Consider the following 19,095-nt stretch of genomic DNA (forward strand, 5'->3'; position numbering starts at 1 on the left):
TCGGTGTTCTTTGTCGCGAAACCTCCTTCGCACCGCACCTTCGGAACAACGTCATCGGCAATTGCGCTTTGCTGCGGCACCGCACACTCACACGCAACCCAGCGCAATCCAGACATCCTTCAGCGCGGACACCGCAGAGAAGCGAATCGGTTTTTAGACCTGATTGGCTTGATTAGAAATTTTTCCGTACCTTCGCAATACCCAGTACCCTTCTTGGTGCCGAATTTCGGGAAGCAACACGTCGCGACCAACAGCTGCACCCGTCGCACCTATTCCACAGCCCCGACCGCGGACGGAAGACATCTTCCGTATAAGTACAACGGGTCGCATACACATTTGAAACCATCCAGCGCAACTTTCAGCATGGCGACACAAGACATTTCCGCCCACAACACTGAGCCACAGCCAGTCCCCAAGGGAGAAGAAGCTGGAGACGAATCGCAGGCGCATCTGGACGAGGGGAGGTTGAGGCAGTTCTTCATTGGATCCATAGACCAAGGAACCACGAGTACCCGCTTCATCATCTTTGACGGTCTCGGTGAGCCCGTAGCTCAACATCAGATTGAGTTCACCCAAAAATATCCTCAGTCAGGGTCAGTACTGCGCATGTCTCGTGACTTTACATTGGTTAATTAGCGTAGATGGCATGAACACGACCCATGGGAAATAATCAACACCGTGGAGCAATGCATCGATAGGGCTACGAACATCTTCCTCGACAACGGACACGAAATCGAAGACATCAAGGCAGTCGGCATCACCAACCAGCGTGAAACAACAGTCGTCTGGGATACCAATAGTGGGCTGCCACTATGCAATGCGATCGCATGGTACGTACAGAATACACCCCAAAGACGAGCACACGGCGACTGACTTCAGGCGATTCTAGGCCAGATACCAGAACCAAGGGATTGGTCCGTGAACTGAAAGATCGCGAAGGCGCCGACGAGCTACTCCAGATGTGTGGACTTCCCCTGTCGACCTACCCGTCATCGGTCAAGCTCAGGTGGCTGCTAGACCACAACGACGACGTTCGCAAAGCATACGACGAGAACCGACTATCTTTCGGTACTATCGACTCTTGGATATTATACAACCTGAATGGTGGAAAGGAGGCCGGAATTCACGTGACGGATACTACCAATGCATCTAGAACCATGTTCATGAACCTGTAGGTCATCCTTTACATGCTTCTGCTTAAGCGAAAAAGCCCGCTCATGCAAGCCCAGGCACACCGTTCAGTACGATGACAAGCTCCTGGATTTCTTTGGAATCGACAAAAACAAGGTTAAGTTGCCAAAGATCGTGCCGTCTTCTTCACCAGACGCTTTCGGATTCCTGCGCACCGGTATACTGGAAGGCGTTCGCATCGCAGGGTGCTTAGGTGACCAATCGTCAGCTTTGGTCGGTCAACAGGGGTTTACGCCCGGCTCTGCCAAGAACACGTACGGTACTGGTTGCTTCCTGCTGTACAACGTGGGCGAAAAGCCGGTCATTTCGTCGCACGGACTTCTGGCAACCGTCGCATACGACTTTGGCGGAAAGCGGAAACCCGTGTATGCGCTTGAGGGCAGTATCGCGGTCGCAGGCAGTGGTGTCAAGTTCCTCATGAACAATATGGGCTTCATCACGCACTCGCACAAGATCAGTGACCTGGCAGCGTCTGTGGAAGACAACGGTGGATGTGTCTTTGTGACAGCCTTCAGTGGTCTGTTCGCTCCCTACTGGATTGACGATGCCAAGGGCACTATATTCGGTATCACCCAGTTCACCGAGCGGGGGCACATCGCTCGTGCGACTTTGGAGGCGACTTGCTTCCAGACCAGGGCCATTCTGGACGCCATGGAGCTTGACAGTGGCCACAAGCTCAACATGCTTGCAGTCGATGGTGGCATGAGTAACTCAAACCTTTGCATGCAGGTACGTGATCTTCCCTACATATGCCCGTATACGCGGCCTCCACTAACTGTTTTCGATAGACGCAAGCAAATATCATCGGCATTCCCGTCGACCGTCCCGCCATGCGCGAAACCACGGCCCTGGGCGCAGCCATCGCAGCTGGATTTGCGGTCGACGTATGGAAGGAGTTTGACGAATTGAAGGAGATTAACCAGAAAGACCGCATGGTCTTCAAGCCGAATGTCGACAAGGAGGTAGGCGAGAAGATGTTCAAGAAGTGGGGAAGGGTAAGCAGATTCCACGAACCAGAGCCAAGAGTGACAGTTGCTGACTTGAATTTTTTTACTAGGCAGTCGAGATGTGCCGCGGCTGGCTAGATGCCGGGGAGGCCAATGGAGAGTTCTCATGATCAACACGTGCAATGGAGCCTTAGATATCCACAACTGGTGTGATGCTTTTCTCTGCATCGTCGTATGGAGAATAATGAACTATTTCTAACGAAGACACCTGCGCTTACGCATCCCGGTGACTTGTATACACTCGGGCCGCTGCGTCTTCCAGTGCCGTCCGCTATCCGTCCCTTACACAGGGTTTATGCCTCAGGTGGGCTGACAGTCTCCAATATCTATAAGACTCAGTGCTATAGCCACACCACTGCTTTTGGCCTTACCGCCGGTTTGGCAACGCGGGGCAGTGTCGGATCCACATATATAGTCTGCCCAGTCAGTTCACCGTTCTGATGGCATTGATGTTGATATCCATGTCTCACGTTCAGCCTGAATGTCCGTGGTTCTTGCCAATGAACGACGGATTGCGTGCCTAACAGGTGGAGATTTCGAGGAGGACCCAATAAAGCGTCGACAAGTTATAATACTCTGACAAAGGCTGTGGGTGTAAATGGCGTCTTATACGGCCTGGGTTCTGCCCGGCTTCCGCGGGAGAGGCGCTTCGAGCCACAGGTCCCCCTTTCAATAGTGGCGTCGATAGTCAGCCTGCAAAGGCCAATATACACTTGCCCACATGTATGGAAGATGGAGCTGTGCCACATGCTCGTGGTACGAGAGACATCCTATCGATTCTCCACTTTCCGATAGAAATCGTATGACGCGTTTGTATGCAGTCATGGTCTATCGTTACGAAGTTCGCTTCGTGGGTGATTCGGCTCGTCATAAGCTCGCGTCTGAAGTGTCGAGCGAATGCGAATGGACGGACTTATCCGATCAGCAACGAATAGTGTTGAGCATAGGCAAGACATGCACTCCAGGGGTCGCGATCCTGGTACGTTCTGCGGGCATTCACACTTTTGTCGCCGTATGAGACGACGTTCTGCATTGGTCTTGCGCAGGCGAAGCGGCAAAATCCCAACTTTTCCACGAGGTCGCCATATCCCGTTTTCGGTAGCCGCATTCTTGGTAGCCCAGTTCTTTGACCAAACGTACCCCAACCGAACAGGGTTGTAGTTGGCCGCCTTGTTCGAGCCGATGCGCATTGTCTTTACCTATGTCATGCAGCACTCTGACCCGTTATCGCAAGAACACCGCGTAAGAATGCCGTTCTGCAAATGGACGTTACCAGGTTCCTGGTATACGTATATGTATATGCACACGTTGCTGAGGATCTCCGTGCGAATCGCAGTTGCTCCTCTTCTTCCACGCAGCTACGGCACAGCGCTCGGGCACGGTCCACCAATGCGAGAAGCCTACGGTCCATGGTGAAGCCCCATGGCTGTGCCGTACAAAGGTGTGGACCGTGCCGCTGCCATATAGCAGGCTCAAATGTAGGGTAGCATGAGTAAACAGTCGTGAACTTGAGGCGGACGTCCGGACCCAATGGCGTCATGCGGGCGAGACCCAACCCGACAACAGCACTGGGTTCATCAAACGCTCACAACACCACATCTCGCCCCAGAACTCAAACACAAACCCATTCCCATTCCATCCTGCGAGCAACGCATTTTGCGCGTTTATGCTCGCGATGTCAGAAAGTGAGGCCAGCGACCAGGGACCCGCCGACAGCCACCAACGGTGGGATCATGTCGCGCAGCCGCGCTCACCGTACGCGGGACGGCATATGGTGATTGCGCAACACTCGACCTCCGGATGCTCTCGCGATATGGACTGGGGCCGGGGAAGCGGGAAAGTAAGCATAAAGGACACAAATCGGTGGAAACTCCGGTGCAGTACTGCCGAGAAAGGCACGCCCAGGATGAAACAGGCGCCACGATGCAGCGACCGCCCTATTCCAGCAGTGTGTAAACGTTAGCAATAACTAATATTTGGTATATCGTCGACCTGTCTCGCGACCTGCAGGAAGGGTAACCCTGGCCTCCGAAGCTTAGTGTCTGCCACAGTCAAGGATTTTCCAACGGCTGCACCACCCCACGCGCCACCTTAACGTGGAACCGTAGTCGCAGATCAAACTTGATCTGTGCACGTCTGATAACTTTGAACTTAGTGCACACTAACGACGAGGCGGATTGGCGCACTTCTAAATCCTATACCCCCTCAGCCACTCACGGGCTGCCATTGCCCGTCCGCTGGCTATTCTACCCTGAGAGCAAGACCGAGGATCTTGACGCGTGCAAGCATCTTGTTCAAATACGGCCAGCGGCCCTTGTAGTCCCTCTCGGCATCCGGGTTGGGCTGCCACTTACCTCCCTCAAGGTTCATGGAAGCGAGAGGACTTCAAACATGAAGGTCCCCACCCACGTCTATGATGTGCAAAGGGCTCGACCACTCTCGGGCTCCCGGGTCCGTTGAACATTCACGGCCACTACCATGATGCATGTCAACTGACGAACCAGGTTCTATGGACATGGGCTAACTTTGCATAGCTCTCACGGGTACCTGATCGCACTGACGTCTGTCTGCTCTGTCTGGCTTACTATAACATAACGGACCGTCGCGCTGCATGCTAATCCGGAGATTTCATCGAGCGTACCAACAAAATCGCTTGCTTGCCATCCATTATTGCTTGTGCTACCCTTTTGGAGCTTTTACTCGTCAATCACCTCTAACGCCTCGCGCCTCTCCTTTCCTACCATCATGTGCGACTATACGCAAGTTCAATACAAGTGCACTCACGTCCGCTACGTCGTCAAAGCCTGGTGTACCAAGTACCAACAAACGCATGTACGGTGTCCGGCCAATGTCACGGCAGTGTAGGTGTTCGTCCCAACTACCATATTCCTAAACTGATTGCCCGTCCAGAGAATACAGACTCAATGAGAACTGTGGTTCGTTGCCCCATCTCACGATGTCCGTTATGGATACAACCCTAACACGACGCCAGGCGATTGCAGACGATGACACGAATCTGGCCCTCTCCATCATTTCTTATCATCACGGTTGCAATATAGCACGGCGTACACGGCGAACACGGCGGAAAGCTGCACAATACCCCATTTTGAATGTTTTCCTACCTTGTTGGATAGTCGAATGTATCATCACTGTCAATTTCAAAAGTCGTTTTTCAGTACTCCGTCCAATACTGCTCCACCGACTATGGCACTTAACCGAAATTATAGTCACGAATGTCCGGCGTTGGTCACCAGCCACGATGGCGGAGCTGCATCCATCTGCCGACAACCTTTCGCAGAAATACGATAGCCCAAGGCAACTTGACGTTTAAAAAAGGGTCCGGTTTCCAATCAAAGTTTATGTGATTTTGGCGGTACTGCGTTAGCCAAAGCAAATCGCAGGTGACACACAGGATCTTACCCGACGGCGACAACTCCGAAGCACGCAATCGGCCACCAAACCAGGCGCCAGTTACGTGGAACGTGAACAAAACACGGAACGCGCACCGGAGGAACATACCTTCAATACAGCATTCCGTGTGTTCCGACCTGCAAAACTAAGCCCAAGCATAAGGTAAGCTGAGCGCGTCGGCTCAATGTCGGTCGCCTCTCTGTCTGTCTCAGTTTCGCAGCTTCAGAAACTCTCGAGCACCATCCCGGGCAGTGCCTGACTCCCAACTGCGTCGGGTTCGCTTTTCGCAGTTTCTCGCATTCATCACAAGTTAGACTGGAAAGATGTCGAGATATGGATCGGCCGAATACCCGCTTTTGGCCTTTTTTAATACAGGCTCCTCGCATCGTAGCGCCAACTCGCTACCTGCAGCTACGCCGGACTTATGCACGTTGCCAAATTGGTGTGGCTTACCACGTCCCTGGAGCGCGATAAAAGAGCTGGTAAGGCCAGTAAAATCCTTCTGTCCATTGTTCGGCCTAGCCAATCACGAAAATTGGTTCGCCAGAGGCACGGCCGGGTCGTGCCTTCGCAACCGCATGTCAAAAAGTCTTGAACTGGACGTCGCATCGCATAGCGATCTGACCTATGCACGATTCGATGCAACTATGTATAGCTCGAAGGATGTCGCCCTGATGTTGGTGACGTGGAGTCACGATCCTCCTTAGCAGGCTGAGGCTTCGCTGGTATCAAGAGTCAGTCCTGCCCACTATTCATTCTTCCTCCACGAGTAGATCAGGGTCATCAGTCAATACGTTGGTTACGGCCTTTGAGTCGAGCAATGCGAGCCAACCACGTTACTTGACAACTCATTGCATCGGCAACTCCGCAGCTTGGAACACGACGAATATTGCCATTGACGCACGCATACAGTTACCCGGTTCGTATGTGTGGGGAGCTTGTTGGAATGTGGGAATGGCCAGCAGCATGACGCCACCTTGGTTTCATCGACACTCAAGATGAGGTTCTGTTCTCCGCCTTGACGCGGTTTGCGAAGTCCAACTCGATTGCGGGGCCTTTGCGACCACTGCAGGACTGCCGAGAGGATTCAAAGACCTCGTCCAGAACCAAGCGCAGTGGGCCAGGAGAGCACATTGCCTACGGTCCACTCTGGAAATCTTCTGGAAGGCGAATCATGATTGTCTCAAGGCTTCACGGGAGGATGATGATCTGCGCTACTGACTCATCGTCCAACCGAATGATGGGCCAGGAGCAGACGAGACGGCGTAGCATGTTGCTGTTGTTTTTCTACCAATTTCCCAAGCTCCACGGAATACGATGAAAAGCAAAGCATGCATTACCAACTTGGTAGATATACACTGACGCAGTTGCGTGGAATTACTGATAGACTGCACCCTGACCCGCGTGAAGCTGCATCGTGAACCCCCAAAGAAGCACAGGCTTGACTCGCAACCAACGACAACTTCCCCACCACCCCGCCCGCCACAAACGACCTTGAAAACTCGTAAGGCCACACTAAGGGAGGCGTAGTAAGTCCCTCAATTAACACTCCACTGCGATCCTCCTGGCGTCCTGATATCCAGCGGTTGCGGCTGCCAGTCCCGTTCCAATCGCCCAACGGAACTTGAAACCAACAACTCAATGACAGGACTGGACGTCGCGACGAGGCAGCTGGTTGTTACTTCCGGCCACGACATGGCAATCTCAGAAGCCAGTGATATGTCTCCATTGTACCAATATCCCAACATTACCTTTGCGCGGTTTGTCACGGACTATTTCGGTGATATAAGCATACCCTCCCGCCGCCCCGCGTTCAGCAGGAACCTAATTCTGAGTTGACATGGGGCCGGGGCCCGGATGAGCTTGATTTGGGCACATCTAACGACGTTGGGACAATGATTAGCTGCTGGCGGGCAATTACGCACCCGGCCATGGCAGCAATTGCGCGAAGGGCATGTGGGTCCTGCCCGGGCACGGGATGTGACTCGTAGCGATTCGCGTGGATAAACGTCCGGCTTCCAGGTGAGTTGAAATTGGCGAAGAGACGTGTTGCGACTGGATATAACAGTAATATGCTAACGTTGATGCAGGGTGCCACCAATGCTTGGAGTGGTACGATTCCCGCATGCATGCGCGGTCATGTTATCTGCAGCCCGTCGTACCCTCGTCACAGTACAGTGCGCACCTCAGTGGGCACGGTCGACGACCAGCATTGCATCGCCATCAACACTAGGAGTGTCGTCAACCCACGGTAACACGTTGGTACATGCCACCTCCTGGTTGTGCTTACGAGACACAAGCTAGTCTCTATAGGATCAGGAGCACACGGAGCGGATGAGATAATGTATTAGGTTCGTCGATCGCACCTGACTAAACGTCTTGGTTGGAAGCCCACCGCATCTCTCTACCGTCATGTTCTTACCACGGCCTTTTTCTCCCTCGTTCTTCGCAGGAAACGCCGGAGTAATCCTCCTAGCCAACGGCGGATCGGAGGGTGGCTAGTCTTCCATGCCGGCACTTGCAACCTGCGCCGGTACTTCCGACCCAAAACTCGTATCGACCTTCTGCAACGCGTAATGGTCTGTGACTGTCACGACGAGCCTGACAGGTGACACACAGTCGAGGAGGATCATGTTTCATGCCTGGTGCCTGAGCCCTGAGGATCCGCATTGGTGGCCTATCCGGCACGGCCCGGGCTGTCACCAGAAATCAATACCAGTGCGAGAATCGCCTGTTTTTGCTTTTTCTCGCGTTGCATATACCTTGGGTTCAGCGGCCCGATCAGTGTATTGTGTAAACATCCACCGCTCTTTGTCACCTCTTGATCAGCACGAGCTGCATATCTCGGAGAGCTCGACAGAGTTGGAGCTCCGCCGCGGCGACTGGGATCCCATGCTTACGCAAGAGCAGAATCGCGGGTTGAAGCGGTGGGGGACGCAGCACCGCATGTTTTACCGCCATCGCAAACCTTCTTCCAAGAGAACTCCTCAAACGGAACATACCGCAAACGTTTTGGAGTAGATAAACGGATAACGTATACATCCTGCTCAGCCTCGGTCGGTCGGAGCGTTCACACCGAATGGCGAGCGCGGCCGTAACGGCGCGTGAGACTGTCCGCTCCCTACTAGGACAGCGGAGCCATCTCCGCCCCGCTACGGACACGGTACGGCACAAAGTCTGGCCTTTTTCACTAGCACGATCTGAGACGCAGCTAAAAGGCTACAGGTATGACGTGCATAACGACTGCAGAGCTAGTCGTGGATCGCCTTTCGGAGGTTTAGCATTGTTTCCACGCCCGTGGGCGCGCGCGGAGACCGCTCGCTATACAGAACAGACGGCAACCTTGGAAAGTATATTCAGGGTCTAGATTTGGTCAAGATTAGCTCGGGTTCAGCAACACTTACATTGACCCCCAATCCGGCTCGTCGCTTCTGCTTCCACAATCTGATAACCGGCATAAACCGACGATATGCCTCGTTGGCGCGTCGAGACGGCGGCCTTTACTCGGCCATATACTTTCAACCTCCGCTTCACCATCCGGTTGGTAACGCACAATGTTCTGTATAACCTCGCAGTCCCTACCCCAATAGTTCGAACAAACGGGATCAGCATAGGATGATTTGTCAGTAACACTGATACGCGTTTTGGAGCTGGTGATCACCAATTTCGTCAGCCCTGTCCTGGGTTGGGCCGCTGCAAAGAAAGCAATGTATGAGGTTCATACCTAACCTGACGATGTCAACCGCGTGGTCTTACCGCAAACAGGCCCCACATCCCCTCCCTGTAGGTGTAGCAAGGACAACCCAACTACGGACGAACCTCAAGCGTCGGTCGGACCCTCGGCGGAAGCATATGTACGAAAGACTGTCGTGCTGTGAGGCGGCGGGTGATCACGTCTGTGCCGTATCTCGGCGTTTTCACCGATAGTCGGTTCGCTCAGGGCGCGGCGTTGATGGCGGTAAGGCTGACATGCTTACAGGGTTTGGGTTCATGTGAACAATCACCTACAAGGCATTGCATATCCGCGACATTCCGCCAGGACCCTGCTGCGCAACCGCCAAGGCTACCGAGATGCACGCGCAAACATCCTTGCCGGATATGTTGATCTGGGGCAGCAGCATGGGGGGTTTACAAAGCTGACGACAACAGTCTTGTCTACGTATGCATCCCTGGCTCCAGCATACGCACGCCGTCTTGGCTTCCTCAGACTCGTGTCTGGGGTCACGCTCATGATTAGCGGACGGTTTCTCAGATATCCGGATAGGTGTATGACACAGACTGTCTGTCATACCCTACGTATGCGCGTAAGTCCATGTCGTGGATCCCTTGGTTTACACATGGTACATCCTGGCATGCTGGACTTTGCGCATCAACTGCGCTACTGCTACTACACTACAAGGAGTGTGGTATCGAGACGAGGAACGAAAGCGAGATAATGCAATGTGGAACCCACATTGGCAATAGAGTTTGAAGAAGTTTATCTCAAGTGCAAAAACGTTGGGTTATTTGCGTCTGCCGTGTGGGACTTGGTTGTTTGGTGGTTTGCTTTGTCTCGTGACGAGGTCAATGTGGGGGATTGGGCGCCGTGTAAAGTCGTAAACTTTGTTTGCTGGAGAGCCACAGGCGGTGGCTCAAGGTGATATCAACCGGTCGACTATCGATCGCTACAACTATGGAAGTGCATTTTTGAGGAGGCTAGAGGGGGAGAGTTCTTTTCCGTAGAAAGACGCTGTTGTTACTCGGGTCTTCAAACTGCTTTAGTAGCATACTGGGTTTCAGTGGTCTGGTGTGGTTGTTGTCTGTGTATTGAAAGCCGACTCAAGACTAATATGTGCACCAGAGATGATCTTAAGACCCAGAGCACGATAGAATCAGTCTATGTTAGACTATCCACACAAGTGATCTCCATCATTGCGCTTTCATCCTATGATACCACGTTTCACTTCACTCTTGCATACTGTCCAAAGTTGCAGTTGCTACATAGCAACCATGCTTTGATGCTGAATAGTCGTATAGAACTTTGTCTCGAGGCTCAAAACATGCATACGTGAATTATCCAACCAAAAGTCGTGTTCAAGGTTGATGTAGGTCGTGATTGGTCAAAGCGCGCCTTCTGCCGTAGCGAATTCAGGAACAGGCATCGCTCATCCTCCATCACGTCAGCCAACATGTCGCGTCTCGAAGACATTCCCACACCCGACAATGGCTTCTATGTTCTTGTCACGGGCGCAAACAGGTTGGAACATCTACTCTTCTTTCGTGTATGGCTAATTGACTCGTTTATAGTGGCCTGGGGCTTGGTATCGGAACCCGCCTGATCGACGAATTCCTGCAGACGCGCCCCCAGAACGAATCCCTCGTCCTCATCATCACGACACGCGACCAACGGAAAGGCGACGCGACGATCGAGACGCTAGAGCAGCATCTGCGCAAGGTCATTCGCGGCCATGAACAGAAGCTACCGGGCATTGCACAGGTGCTACAAAACCGCGTGTATTTCCGGCAGGAGCGACTGGACCTGCTGAGTCTGGTCTCGGTGCAGAAGCTGAGCAAGAAACTCCGGGAAACAACACCGAAGCTCGATGCAGTCATCTGCAATGCTGGCATAGGCGGGTGGACGGGCATCGACTGGCCACGCGCCGTCTGGTCGGTCTGCACAAAGTGGTTGCAGGCCACCACCTGGCCGACGTACAAGATCTCTGGTCGCGAATGGCTTGCAAAGGAACAAATACCTGCGGACAAGAAGACGGAAAAAGAGCCTCCTTTAGGCGAGGTCTTCTGCGCCAATGTCTTTGGGCACTATCTGCTAGGACACTACCTCGCACCCTTACTGGCGAAACATCCCAGGAACGAGGGCACAAGGGGCAGGATGATTTGGGTCAGCAGCTTGGAGGCATATGAGCACGTATTCGACACACAAGACATACAAGGCATCACATCGCATATGCCATACGAGGCTACGAAGAGGCTGACAGACGTCCTGGCCATCACCTCTAGATTACCTTCAACCACGGAGCCTGTCAACCAGTACCTCGAGCACGCCCAAGATACCGAAAAGACGACGAAGCCACGGCTCTACGTTACACACCCAGGCATCTGCGCCACTTCGATCGTCCCCCTTCCCCTCATCCTCCAATGGGCCATGGTTGCGGCCTTCTACATAGCGCGCCTTCTCGGCAGCGATTGGCACACCATCTCAGTCGACAAGGGCGCGACTGCCATGGTTTGGCTGGCGCTTGCAAGTCAAAGCACATTGGACAACATGGAGGCAAAGGAAGGCGTAGGAAAGTGGGGAAGCGCAGCGGATGTCTGGGGTCAGGAGCGTGTAGATCGCACTGAGGTGGCAGGATGGGGATGGGGAGGCAAGCTGGGAGAGTACAAGAGGAAGGGTCGGGATCCGTACGCCAAAGACCTGACCAAGGAGAGCCAAGAGCGCTTCACAGACACTGGGAGGAAGTGCTGGGAGGAGATGGAGAGGTTGCGCGTCGAGTGGGAGGACCGACTGCGACAGGCTGGCATGGCAGTGGAGATGGAATGATCACCGTCCCCCGCTCCCCACATGCAAGAGGCCACACACTATTTGTATATCTTTAATACTTCACGATAGACATAAACTTTCTCTCTTGCGCCCCACATGCAGAGCAGCGGGGCACAGGGTTCGGCCAAGCAATTAACTCAGCAATTCACCGTCTACTTGCGACGTGACAAAACCACCAAGAAGGCAGCTAGCAAGCAAAAAAATGCCGGAATGACAGTGTTGGCGCCGACATTATGCCGGGCGATCGCTTGTCGGAGGGGAGCCCGAATGCTTGGGCAACATGAAGGTTGAGGCCTGAGCTTGACAGCTGAAGTATGCAGGTTGACGGCCACACAGCAGGGACAAGGCCGAGTCGGAAGAGATCTTGGATGGATGACTGAGATCGTGGTAGACTACGTCAGTTCGGTCGCAGATCTGGGAGAAAAAGAAAGTAAATGATGAAAGCTGGGAGACCACGGAGACCTGGACATTCGTCGTGTGCCTCATCACAAATCACCTCGGCGACGACCGAAGAACGACAGGACTGACCTGCGTTGGAGGCAGCGCTACTGGGCATAGTCTGGATGGTCGGGGAACGCGCCACACTGCGCCGCACTCGGGTTCGCAGGCGGTTTCGCACTGTGGTGTTTCTTTTCGTGAATGATGGAGATAGTGTAGGTAAGCAGAGCACGCCTCAAGACAGTGGTCACGATAGTCGCAATCCCCCGCAATCGCATTGTCTCGTTCGTGATGTTTCTTGTGACGACATGCGTCGCTCATGCAGCAATCCCAGGAACCGCACTCGTCAAGTCGGCCAGGCAAGGGGCCCAACCAGGTTCATCCCCACTCATCTCCCAAAAGCACGAATAGGAAGTGTTGACGCGACGTGCAATCCGCCGTGCTGGGTCGCGCCGGCCAAGGGCTCCCGCTGTGCCCCTTCTCACTTGCCCTATCTCGGTCAAGTCTTCCCTTCTGGCCCTCCCTCCCCCATCCACTGAGAGTTGCTGCCCGACGCGACTCTTCGCTATCCCTGAGACAATTCGTCATTTTCGAGTCCTCTTCACGCGCACAAGTCTCTCTAATACTACCGCCCCTTCACGTCCTTCACTCAATTCCGCCAGTGAATGCGCCTGCCGTGAAGTCGCGATCGAAGCCATCTACGCGATCCCAGCAACGTGCACTCGACTACTTTGACCGCTCATTTTCTTTTACCACGACAACCCAGGACGCCAACAGTTGCGCAATACGTCGACGGTAGCATTGTCCCTGCCATAGCGCGAATGGACCCCAAGAACGACCCGCTTTCGAGCGACTATCCACCTGTCTTCGCACGCGACGCGACCGTTCAAGCGCCGTTGCTATCAACAACCCTCGCATAGGCGCAAACCTCACCTTCGATTCGCATACCCTACGTAATATCTCGCCCTACACCTATCCAGCCGACTGCACGACCTCGCCCGTCTTGGTCGCGTGACGATTGCTAGAACTGGAGGCGCATACATTGTTCGCGCACAGGATTTGGACTATACAATCGCATTGTCGGCGACCACCCTTCTCTCGCGAACAAAGGGTTGTTTCTGCTGGCTGGAGAACACTGCAACTCTGCCTATAATACTGCCGGTCGCAGTTATTCACCGGAACTCCACACCAACATGTCGAACACCTCTTCCTCACATGGTTCCTCGCGTGGGATAGACTTTAGGCCGTCTACCCCCGACCAAACCAGACCTACGCTTTCTCGATCGAACTCCCTGGCGCCCAAATCAGAATACCTACGGCATGCGCTTCAAGCACGGAGGGCACAGGGTACGCCCACTCCTTCACCTCAGGATATCAAAGTGCCCCCACCACCAGCACAGAAGCCTCCGGAGATATGCACGCCTAAGACTTCGCCGGATATCTTTGATCAATTCGCCCTCACAGAAGAACAAATGACCCCGGTTTCGCCCATCCGACGACGTCGACCCAGCGATGCTCGTCCACCGCAGTCCAGGACGAGTCGAGAACTCACAGAAGAGATCGACAAGTTGAAGCAGACGCTCATGACTGCCAACATGCGAGTGGAGCTGCTGAGGAAGGACAACAAGGTGCTGCAGCATGATCTGACGGCCGCCAAAGAACAAATCGAACGGATGGAGCCACTAGAGGATGCGAACTACGAGCTGACTGCGGAGAACAAGCAACTCAGACTCAAAATGGAAAAGATGGATGAAGAGATGACGAAGCTGCGAGAACTCGACGAGGAGCATCAGAAGACCAACATCGAGCTCACTGCTATAGCAAGCGAGAGCGCGGCACACTGGACAGATCACGAGCTCGCCATCGAAGAAGCTGCCGAGACCATCATCATGATGGAGGAAGAGAAGGAGTTGCTTTCGGAAGAAGTCAAGCAACTCAAACAGCGAGTCATGGCTATAGAAAGCCATTCCCCCGCTAGCACGCTCGTTAACAGCCCTGGCAAGTTCCCACTTCGCGTGTTTAGTGTGGACGAGTCGCGGCCGTCTACTTCACACTTCGACTCGGATTACTACAGCCAGCCTGAATCGCCGCAAGCAAAGCATAGCAGCGCGTCCATCAAGTCGTTTACGCCTTCAGAACGGTCGAAGAAGTTTCTTGATCTCAAGGAAGAGCGGCGACGGTCTGCTCGTGATCTGAGTGAGCGCATGTCTGCAGTTTCCCTGAAGGCACTACGCGATGCGTCTCTTTCTCCAACGCCAGAAGAAGTTCCCGCAGTGCCTACGACCCACCAGCAACAGGTTCCTTCCATCGTAGCGGATGACAGGTCTGCCACTCCCTCCAGACGCCGTGAGCACGTCCGCCAAATCGACCAGCCACGACCGCTGTCGTTGATGGATGCAGCAGAGATCTCCCCACCTCGCTCACAGACATGTGCCCCTCAGGCTCCCGACCGCCAACCAGACGGTCTACGCGGTCTATACCGCCCCCGCAAACCCTCAAGCCGAGCATCAACCGACCAGCGCCCATCCTCAAGCTACATCCCTAGTACCACAAACACCCCCGGTAGTTCCCTAGGCCGCCACCACTCCACTCGAGAGGCCTCCCCTCACGTCCCGGCACGCAGCAGCAGCAGACACCGAACCACCGAGCGTTCAACCGAGTCACCCCAACGCACCTCACCACGCCACCGCTCCTCCTCCATCGACGCACGAACCCCCCAAACGAACCGCCATTCCATGGCATCAGGGTGGGAATCCACCACCCCACCCCCCTCCTACTCCCCCTACTCCCCCGCCTCCAACACCTCCACCCTCGATCTAACCAGCTCGTTAGATCCCCGTCGAGCCAAGGACCAATGGTGGCGCAGCCTCGATCGTTTAACTCACTCTCAAGTCATGGCTCAGGAGATACAAGCACAGGGGATACAGGTGCCACGGGGCTATGACGCCGGGCCAAATCCTCCTCCTACTGTTGTTGCTCCTCCTAGTACTACGCAGCGGACGCGGAGTAGTAGTACAACGGGCCAGCACCGGAGTCGTAGACCTACGCCTACGCCTTCGAGTGCGCTGAATAGTCATCCTGTGGTGGCTGCGGAGAAGGATTGTCTGTTTAATGCGAAGGAGAGTACGGAGGATTTTATGAGTAAGATGAGAGGGGGGAAGGGGTCGAGAGACTCTATCTTTTCCCTTCGTTGAATTAGTTACTTGGTTCTTAATGATTGTACGGCCTAATTCCCTGGGTTTCTTTTTATAACGGCGTTTGAGAAGGAAGAAAGTCCACTCCGCGAGGAGGTTATTCAATAGCGTGGGAGGGACTTGTTTGAGATTGCGGCTTTGTTTCGCGTCTACACTCGTCTTTTATCTGTCTGTCTGTCTAGAGGGCAGAAGAGTTGGACACTGTATCACTAGTCGAGGATATCGACGTAACACTATATAATAACATCACCCATCCTCAGATCTCTTCCCATAACACATAAGTGAAGTAAATCATGATACCCAATATCCAAAACACAGCGAATCCCAAATGAACTCATACCCTCATGAAATGTTACAACCGCACCCTACCCCCTCCCCCTAAACTGCTCAGCAACCACATCCCCCAACGTCCTCCTCTGCCTCGCCTCCCCCGCCCCCTCGGCCAAAATCCCCGTCGCCAACCCCGCCCCACCCCCCTCCCTCTCCCTCTCATCCTCCCACCTCGCCCTCAACCCCTCAAACCCCCCTTTCCTCTCCTCACCCACAACCCCCCCAGGCACCCTCCACCTCGCCGCACCCGGCAGCACATCGCGCCTATACGCCGTTCCGACCCCCCACCCCACCGCCGCCGCTAGTAAGCTCCCCGGGAACTGGGATAGCGCGAGTTGTAAGGGGGGAAGGTAGGACAGCGATTTCGACGTCAGCGTTATGGAGCGCCGATAGAAAGATTGTTGGGATGAAGGGGTGGAAGCGGCCCAGGGAGAGATTTTGTAGCGGTAGGTAGAGGGGATTGCGGCGTAGTAGTTTGCGAGGAGGGCGAAGAGGAGGGGGGTTGGGCCGGCGGGGAGGTGGTTCATGCGGCCGAGGGTTAGGGGGCGGAGGATGAAGGTTAGGATGAGGGGCGGGAGGAGGGTTGTGTAGGGGAGGGTGGAGAGGAGGAAGGACTGTGGATTGTTAGTTGACTGGTGTAGATGTGGGAGGTGGGTAAGAGGGAGAGGGGGGTATACATACAGCGAACTTTCTACTCCCCCAAATCCTTTCCACAACGCGGAGTTGGTAGAATGTCAGGACTGCGAAGAGGACTTCGGTTGAGTTTGTGAAACTTAGCTGTAATTTCATGTTAGCATCCATCTCATTCATCCACCCCATTCCCCATTCCCATCCATTCCCCTTCCCGTTCCCCATTCCTCTCCATCTCTCCACGAACTCAGTAAAACATACCGTCCAAACCCCACACCTCCAAAACTGCCCATACCCCCACAAATGCGGCACAACCTGAATATGCAGATAGAATCTCGAATCCGTAATCGCCGCCAGCAGCGCGCCAATGACGGTGCCGAAGACGAGGAATTGCGTTACGGGCGCGTTGGTGAAGCCCGAGGAGATCATTGTCGCGTTGGTCGGGAAAGCGGGGAGGGAGGAGATTATGCGATTGCGATTGGGAGTGACTATAGCATGGTCGAGCTAGAAAGTTGTGTGTGTGCGTTGGAGGGGAGGGTTGGTGGGTTGAGAGTTGGGGACAGGTGGGAGCGATGACGATCGGCGCATGGGCAAGGTGTGGACTGCGGAGCCAAGGGCGGAGGTGCCACAGTTGCCATTGGTACGCGAATGACCCGATTCTGGTTGCGCTGTCTTTCACATTTTGGGAAGAAAGTCGCGCATATTCTCTTGTATTGGGATAAATGTACTTCGCATGCGAGACCCGTAATGGTGATTCTTTCTAAAAGGTGTATATGGCAGGCGCAGTCAAACGCAAGAAGCATCGCTGAACAGCGGTGGAGCCCGCGAAACACACGCAATCACAGCTCACGCGACCAACAGACAAGTCAAATAACAGGATGATTTCGTTTCAACTCATCACACGCCCAAGCAGGGTACTCAACTATATACAAAAGCCAAAAGCAAAATCACGGGCTCCTCGCCAGGAACGCCTCGTCGCCACAAAGTAAAAGCTCCAAGCCCTCACACACATTTATTTCTCACCCCTGTTATCACTACGCGCAGCATTCTTCTTCTTCTCCACAGCCGCATGCTCATGCTTAGCCAGCTTCTCCTCGCTCGACCCCTCCTCCTTGAAAACCTTCTCGCGGTCAACAGGACCAGGGATATGTTCCGGAAGCTCGCTGCGGGAGATGAGAGTGAGGACGATACTGGCTCCGACGATGGCGGTGAGAACGAAGCGGTATACGGCGTACCAGTTGGGTGTCCAGCCGAGGCGGCTTACGCCTGTGTGTTGTGTTAGTATAGTTCATTAAAATGGGTAAAGGATGAAGAGAGAAGGGAGAAGGAAGAAGGACATACGAGTATCAACATAGTACAACCCAACGAAACCCAAAAACTGCGAGATGAGCGCGCCTTCAATGGGCATGAGCAGTGTTGACCATGCTACCATTGGTGCTACAACACCAATCGCATAGCGCTTGTAGCCTTGTGTGCCTCCGTAGCCTGCCCACTCTAGTCCCCAGTGGATAGCACCCAGGAAACTGAGGATGGACGCTCCGTATCCGATTTGAAGGGGCTCGATAAGGGAGAGGAGGTATGTAGCGTCTTTTTGAGAGAAGATCATGCCGTAGCCCGCGGTGGAGTGGTTTAATTCCCAGGAGAGATACACGGTGGAGATGGAGGTTGCGAGGTAGGGAAGCGTGCCTGCGAGACCCATGTAGTAAGCTTCGCGCGGGACTTCAGCGAGGGAGAATGTTTCCTTGATTGTGCCCTGGTGTTTGTTAGAATCCATAACCAAAAGACGTCGTCAATATTGTGCAGAGAGAACTTGGTAAACATACCACATCATGCTTCAACCCCGCCGCCATATCCACCTCATTCTGCGGCTGCTCGGTGCCCACCTCGGAAAACATCGGATGCGTCGAACTAGTACTCGTCACCGTCTCGGGCGTAGGCTTAATCTTCTCGTGCGCATATCTGCTCTCCGCCTGCTTCTGCCCTTCCGTCAACGTCTTATCAGCCATGCTGCGGCGCAAGACCGCGCCCGCAGGCTTCCATTGCGCAGCAGCAGCCGCTTTCGCTAATTGCGGTCTCCGCGCAGCCAGAGAACCAAATTGTGTTGCCCATTGCAGAGAAGGTGTTGTGCGCGTGAAGCTCGCAGCCGGGCGTGCCGACTGGGGCGCTGCTGCGGACCTCAGCGCGAGGCGCGACGCTCCGTTGCGAAGCATATTAGATTAGCGGGTACCTAGGTATGTAGGCAAGATGTGTTATGCAAAAGCAAAGTAGGAGGACAACGCGGGTGCAGTAATGTACACAAAGCACGAGCTGGGTATATTGGGGAAGAAGACAAGAGAAGATAGGGTTAGATAGTACT

General features: G+C 54.1%; 4 protein-coding genes across 4 annotated transcripts; 3 read left to right on the forward strand and 1 right to left on the reverse strand.

The window, feature by feature from the left end:
- Positions 1-363: 363 nt before the first annotated feature.
- On the forward strand, positions 364-2,308 carry J4E78_007400 (uncharacterized protein; the record flags this gene model as incomplete). Its single annotated transcript, XM_049368007.1, has 6 exons — positions 364-593; positions 642-830; positions 890-1,171; positions 1,230-1,920; positions 1,980-2,186; positions 2,249-2,308. 6 exons carry the CDS (start codon positions 364-366, stop codon positions 2,306-2,308), a joined length of 1,659 nt encoding a protein of 552 aa, XP_049220328.1.
- An 8,469-nt stretch (positions 2,309-10,777) lies between these two features.
- On the forward strand, positions 10,778-12,147 carry J4E78_007401 (uncharacterized protein; the record flags this gene model as incomplete). The annotated part of the gene is made up of 2 exons (XM_049368008.1): positions 10,778-10,845; positions 10,896-12,147. The coding sequence occupies 2 exons, from the start codon at positions 10,778-10,780 to the stop codon at positions 12,145-12,147; spliced, it is 1,320 nt and encodes a 439-aa protein (XP_049220329.1).
- A 1,631-nt stretch (positions 12,148-13,778) lies between these two features.
- J4E78_007402 (uncharacterized protein) lies at positions 13,779-15,130 on the forward strand (the record flags this gene model as incomplete). Its single annotated transcript, XM_049368009.1, has 2 exons — positions 13,779-14,908; positions 14,986-15,130. 2 exons carry the CDS (start codon positions 13,779-13,781, stop codon positions 15,128-15,130), a joined length of 1,275 nt encoding a protein of 424 aa, XP_049220330.1.
- A 2,621-nt stretch (positions 15,131-17,751) lies between these two features.
- Positions 17,752-18,949, reverse strand: J4E78_007403 (uncharacterized protein; the record flags this gene model as incomplete). Its single annotated transcript, XM_049368010.1, has 3 exons — positions 17,752-18,005; positions 18,081-18,492; positions 18,563-18,949. The coding sequence occupies 3 exons, from the start codon at positions 18,947-18,949 to the stop codon at positions 17,752-17,754; spliced, it is 1,053 nt and encodes a 350-aa protein (XP_049220331.1).
- Between the last annotated feature and the right edge of the window lie 146 nt (positions 18,950-19,095).

The sequence above is a fragment of the Alternaria triticimaculans genome (genome assembly GCF_023758025.1).
Source record: "Alternaria triticimaculans strain BMP 0046 chromosome Unknown scaffold_11, whole genome shotgun sequence".
NCBI lineage: Eukaryota > Fungi > Ascomycota > Dothideomycetes > Pleosporales > Pleosporaceae > Alternaria > Alternaria triticimaculans.